Source organism: Pleurodeles waltl, chromosome 10 (genome assembly GCF_031143425.1).
Source record: "Pleurodeles waltl isolate 20211129_DDA chromosome 10, aPleWal1.hap1.20221129, whole genome shotgun sequence".
Classification (NCBI taxonomy): domain Eukaryota; kingdom Metazoa; phylum Chordata; class Amphibia; order Caudata; family Salamandridae; genus Pleurodeles; species Pleurodeles waltl.
This window is the reverse complement of record NC_090449.1, coordinates 979,508,836-979,515,132: the sequence shown is the minus strand read 5'-3', so window position 1 is coordinate 979,515,132 and position 6,297 is coordinate 979,508,836. Positions and strand designations below refer to the sequence as shown.

Here is a 6,297-nt window from a genome sequence, read left to right as displayed (position 1 = left end):
CTCATGATATATTCTGATATATTTTGCTAAAGCAAGGGACATCAAGGTTGTGGCAGAATATTTAGTGAGAATAGATCAGCTTCAGAACATAGCTAATAACTGTGCATTTTTGGACAAATCAGTCTTTCTATGCCTAAAAATTGCAACCTAATTGTTTTATGTAAATGCTTAAATCATCATTGATATTCATGATTTGAAATAGTCCAACAACACCGACTGATGCACAGTTTTATCCCCCATTTTGAATTATGCTACATAAATCCAAATACACAGTGTGGTTGATAGTGACAGCACATTTTATTTTGTAGAAATCTGTGAATTTAAAGATTACTTTTAAATGAACACCGTTCTCAAAGGAACTAAGCAGTGGTGAATGAAGTAATAGTCAACCATCTAACGAATGAAAACAAATATCAAATAGACACTAAAGATAGACTGAAATGTGAGCAGTAAGAGCTTGACAGAAAATACTAAGGCCCAGATTTACCAAATAATCATGCAGTGCAGTGCAGTTTCACCAAATGCTGTGCTACACAGTTTTGCAGGGTGGGAGCATCAGAGCGCCATATCTGTAGAGATATGGCTCTCTCCATCCCTCTCCCTAGCGCGGGTGCTGATTTTAGTTGTTGTGCTCCACACACACACCTTTGCGTGATAATGTAAAGTTCTGTGTGAGTCTAGCATTGGTTTTGTACTGAAAGGGTATCATTCCAGTGCAAAATACTATGCTTAGACATACTTTAAAACGTTTCCCACGCTGCTTTTAAAAGGCGTTAACTTTTGGAACAAAACACTGTCCACTATTGGTTGTAGCTAGGGTTTTGTGTCAGAAGGCATCAGGGTTGCATGGGAATGCATGGGAATGCCCATGTACTACACATGTAACACCCTGTTTGTGCTAAGTAACAAAAAGCAGTGCTTTGGGCTGCTTTGCGTTACTTTAGGGTACTTTCCAGTAAATTAGTGAAGTAAATTATTAAAATTATGTGTTGGTCTGATGCTAACCCAGAGCAAGATGTTTGTAAATCTCCCCGTGAGTTTCAAAAGACAAAGGGTGAAGTAAAATTGATATTGTTTTAATGTACATGCAATACCATTTGTTATTTACATTTTCATAATGTGTTCTTAACAGGACCTACGCGCTGCAGAACATACAGGGATTGGAAACTACAATGATTTTTACAATCTCTTTGCTCCTTGTCCACAACAAGACATTCGTTGAGTAGAGTCAAAAGAGACGCTTTTCGCAGATCCAGTGGTGGTTCTGGCTGCAATCGTCATCATTCCAGGAGGTGGTAGGTTCCATCTCGGCACAGTTCTCACCTTCCTTTGCATTGTTAGGTTCTCCAGGCCGCCAATACCTGCAATGAAAAGCATTGTATCACCGTTAATAATGTCACTTCAAAGCAGTGATAAAGGGATTCGCACACCATCACTTTGAAGGGTAGGACGAAGGTGTTACCACTCTACACAGGGCCACTGCTATATGTTTTCCATTTGCAGAGATGACCATATGGCTATTCTGACATTGGGACACTATGGTTCTAGTCTTGGGCCTTGCAATAACAGACATGGGCCCATACTTATAGGAAAAAGACGGAGTGCGATGCTGCTCTAAAATTGGCTGCACCGAACTCCGTCATTTTGACAACGCAGGGATGTGCCATATTTAATTGAATACAGCGCACCACTATGTTGTCCCCTGCGCTGGTGCTAAATTTAGCTGCCAGCGTCAACGCAGGCATCGTGCATGGATGTCTGTGTTGAGGGGTGTGATTGTTTATGTGCGGGAAGGTGTCCCTTCCTGCACATAAACAATCACTAATGGCAATATGGCACTTCTGTGTATGCTACAGAAGTGCCAAAGTGTCATTTTCACATGATTGTGTATGTGTACAAATGGCCACCTTCTTGCACATAAACAATCATGTCTGGCATATTGCTCTTCCTATGGGTGCTGCAGAAGGCTAAATTTAGCTGCCAGCACCAACGCAAGTGTCATGCAAGGATGTCTGTGTTGAGGGGTGTGATTGTTTATGTGCGGGAAGGTGTCCCTTCCTGCACATAAACAATCACTAATGGCAATATGGCACTTCTGTGTATGCTACAGAAGTGCCGAAGTGTCATTTTCAAATGATTGTGTACGTGCAGGAAGGGACACCTTCCTGCACATAAACAATCATGTCTGGCATTTTGCTCTTCCTGTGCGTGCTGCAGAATGCAGCACACATAGAAAAAGCAAAAAATGAGGAGGAAAAAAAGTATTTCTCCTTGATGTGACTTTTCCCCTGTGGTGGCGTTAGATTTTGGCGCTGCTTCAGGTTTACGAAAACTTGTAATTCTGAGGTAGCGTCAAAATGCAATGGGTGTTGCCATCTGACACCCACAGCAACACCCATTGCACGCCCGTTCCACGCAAAGGCCTGCGTGTGAAGGGGTCGTATTTACAAGGTGGTGGTAAGCCACAAAAAGTGGCTTAACACCACCTTGTAAACATATCGCAGTGCATATATCCACCGGAGCATCACGAAAAGTGACACTCTGGTGGTGCTAGGGGCTCATAAATTTGCCCCATGATTTGTTGGTGTTGTATTGTTGGTTCTCATTGAAGGGTCAAATTTAGACCATAAAAGAGCTCATAACGGACAACAATGGAAATGAACCGCAAAGTAGTGCACACGTGGGAAATCCAGACAGCGCAGAAGCTATAAGGCGGTGATGTATACAAAGGGTTTGTGAAGTTTGGGGCACTTCCTGTGTTCTACATGAAGAAGGACCTTGGGATTCCCTTCAGCTTGGACCCACACAAAGTCTAACAGGTTAACAATAGCCAATGGCAATAGTTTTTTCAGCGCTGTTATCTTTGTTTTATTTAATAGATTAACATAGTTTTGCACAAACCTTGAAAAAAGTATGTAACATTAAAAAAGGCACAGCTTTCTGGACATTTTATGGACACGTTGACCTTTTCTACAGAAAATGCTTAATGTAATCTCAATACATTCAGACAGATCTAATTTTTTAAGCTTTTTTTTTTAATTCATCACTTATTAAGTTGGTACAAATCCCTATTGGCTAAAGAATGCAAAACGCATTGATTAAAATAACATGCATCCCCTAAAAATAATGAGAGTTTATTAGTATGTGCAGTCCTTAATTTGTAAATGAATGAGTGATGGTGCACAAAGTTCTGCTAAGAAGCCTGTGTTCGGTGCCGCCGAATACCAAGGCTGCTTAGCCTTGAATTCAACTCATTTATCTTCAAACCACTCTAGAAGGAAATTGGTTTCTTGCAGGCTTTCTCCTACTTTTTGCCCCCATTTGGACTATGAACTGCAGTTTTTTTGACTCTGAGATTGCACTGAAGTCTGTTTTCCAGACCTCAGTGATCGTGTTCAGTCCCTTTTGCAAAAGTTATGTGGAATTGGGTGTCCCCAATTAGCAAGTACTCACTGTGTCGATTTGGGTGTATTATATGATATGACTGTGGGGCCTTATCATGCAGTACACTCACAAATACTGTCTTGGGTCTAGTTAGGTACGTTTACTTAACCTTCAGCTCAGCCCTGGGTAGCTATGGCTTTGAGTAGTAAGGCTTGGCAAAGGAACAATGTGCAAAGCATTTCACAGCATCAAACAACAGAATAAGAAAGCAATGACACACGAAAGAAAACACCAATTTATAAAAATGAATTATCTTTTTATGAATTGTTAAATACCTTGATGAACAAAATCCACCGGAAGGCTCCAGAGATGCAGATTTTTAAAGATATTATTACTTTTAAGTGCAATGCCAAACAAGCATTGGTCAAAAACATTTTTGGAAACTTTTGAAAAGTTTGAAACACTTATTTCGACTACTCTGACCTGGTTTGGGTTGTCAGTTCCAGCAGGACAGAGGTTCAGGGGGCCAGAGTGGACACTTTGGAAAGTTAACCTTGCCTCAAGAGCATTTTTAAGCCAAATGCAAACATCACAGGCACACTGCCTTTGATGACAATGGAGTGACCCTGATGCTGAGGGATGCAGGCTAAAGATGCTCAAAGGAGGCAGGCAAAAGATGCTCAGTGTATACCACAGTTGTGGTGCGGTCAGCAGGGATGTCTTTGTGGGTGCTACTCTGTCCATGGGTGATGTGGGTGAACTTGACAGCTGGGATCGGAGTCCCTTAAAGTGCTCTACCCTGCAGCAGCAAACCAGCTGATGCTGGGATAATGGCCAGTCTGCACTGTGATTGGGGGGAAATCCTTAGGTGGGGACTTGTGTCCCTTGGGTGCAACAAATCCAGACTCTGATAGCAGTCCCGGGTTAGGCAGACTTGGTGCAACTTTTGGCTATCTCAGATTCGTCCTCTTGTGTGCTAGCAGCAAAATGTCTGCGATAACTACCAGCTTGGCAATTTGTGCAACTTCAGCTCTTGTGTCCGTGGAGCTAGTCCAAGAGATCAGCCAACTGATCCTTGGAGTCACTGCAGTTGTTGAATGTTGGGAATCAGATTTTCCCTGAGTCAGGTGCAGTAGGCACAGTCCAAACTTTGCTAGCCCAAAGTGCAGCAGATGCAGTCCTTCCAGGTGTGCAGCCTCTCTTTGAGCGGTCCTTTTTCACTCTCTCTGATTCAAGAAGGATGTGAGGGTCTGAGTCTCAGAGGTGCCATATTTATCCCAGAAAAGTGGACTGAGGGGACCACACGGTCACTAGCCAATGGGCTACAGGGTTATCTCCTACCTAGTGACGAAGTTCCTGTGATGTGCGGCATCTGGCTATCTCACATTGTTTCCTCTTTCAAGATGGCACCACCTTTTCTCTGTCATTAGGAGAGTGATAGCTAACCCTAGAGGTGTGGCTTCCAGAGGGCTAAACGCTGACCATAAAACTGGCTTGGAGTTTGAGTTTTCCCTCTATGATCCTGCCTCCACATTGTCTGCAGGAACAAAAGGCATTGTGCTAAGAAGAGTTGGCGATACTTTACTCACAAATGTGGCTTCAGCTTTGAAGTTCACCTTTTGGGTTAACACCCTTGAGTGACCATCCTGGGGGAGGAGGTGACACATCTCTCTGTGGCACTGCCTTTGTTCCTGTGCTGGAGAGTTGTTCACACTTCTTCCCAGGTGGTCAGAACCCTGTCTGTGTGCGAGGGCCTTTGCAAGACCACTGGGCTAGCTAGAGTACAGAGTGGCAACTTTCTAAAAGTTGCATACATTCAAAAGTGGTATTAGATTCGACCTGGCCATCAGGGTGGGTTTAATGCCACGATTAATTTGTTACCTTACATGATCCAGTTGGGTAGTCCCATTCAGGAGTTAGATGGATTAAAATGCCAACCGGGTACCTTGTGTTTGCCAAAGGGGTTACTAACTTTATCCACAACAAAATGACAATTTGGAAGTGTTTCTGTTAAGATGTTTCAGAAATGTACATATATCTTTCTTAACAAACTACAGCTCCGTTATACACCTCACTCTGTGGCAATTGCCACAGAGTGAGGTGTGACCTCCTCTCCCAGGATGGCCACTGGGGGTGTTAGTTAGCCCAAAAGGTGAGTTTCAAAGGGAAACTGCCTTTAAAAGGTAAATGATGTGAACACTCCCAAGTAGGATGCATTTTGTTCATGTAGACAAGTTGGACACAGGGACAGAGAGGGAAACCCAGTGGCAAAACTGGTTTTCCAGTGGGTGTGTAGCCCTTAGGATGCCACACTTCTGGGATGGGCTACTAAGCTCCTGATGAGCGAGGAAGGGAGCAGAAGTCTTGAGAGAGGCAAGAATGTTGCACTCTGGAATAACCAGATGCCATCTGTTCCAGTGACCTCATCACAAAAGAGGAGGGAGACCTACTAGCCAATTGTCTAGTGAGTGTGTTGTCCCATCGGGTCTGTTTCCTGGGATAAATATGACATCCATGGCACCTTGCACCTCAGTACACCATGGATTTTGAGAAAGCACTAAAGGAGGACTATCCTTTTGGGGGAGAAAGGGCAAAAAGAGAGGCTGTATTGTCGGAAGGACTGCACCTGCTGCACTTTGGACTAGTAAAGTTAGGACTGGGTCTTTGGCTCCTACCTCAGGAAAAAATGTATTCCCAGCTCCAGATCAAAGCAGTGACTCCAAGGGTCAGTCTGAGGGCCCCCCTAGAACAGAACTATGGACATCAAAGCTGTAAAGCCTTAATTGCCAAGTTGGTAGCCACTGCAGATGTTTTGCCACTACCTGCCTGAGAAATTCAAGAGGCTTATACAAAATAGCCAAAAGTTGCACTTGTGCCTGCTGGACCCGTGAGCGTTGTCTGTTATCAGATTCA

At 43.5% G+C, this 6,297-nt stretch overlaps 1 protein-coding gene across 2 annotated transcripts in view; it reads right to left on the bottom strand.

Moving 5' to 3' along the window:
* Positions 1-278: 278 nt before the first annotated feature.
* The window catches only part of LOC138262086 (C-type lectin domain family 17, member A-like), a 70,254-nt gene continuing 64,235 nt past the window's right edge, over positions 279-6,297 (bottom strand). Inside the window, exon 7 of one of the 2 annotated variants that reach the window (XM_069211819.1) lies at positions 279-1,361. In XM_069211819.1, the coding sequence (XP_069067920.1) occupies positions 1,229-1,361 (133 nt within the window). In that variant the 3' untranslated portion in view covers positions 279-1,228. The remainder of the gene's footprint in view (positions 1,362-6,297) is intronic. The other variant, XM_069211820.1, reaches the window with a different exon arrangement.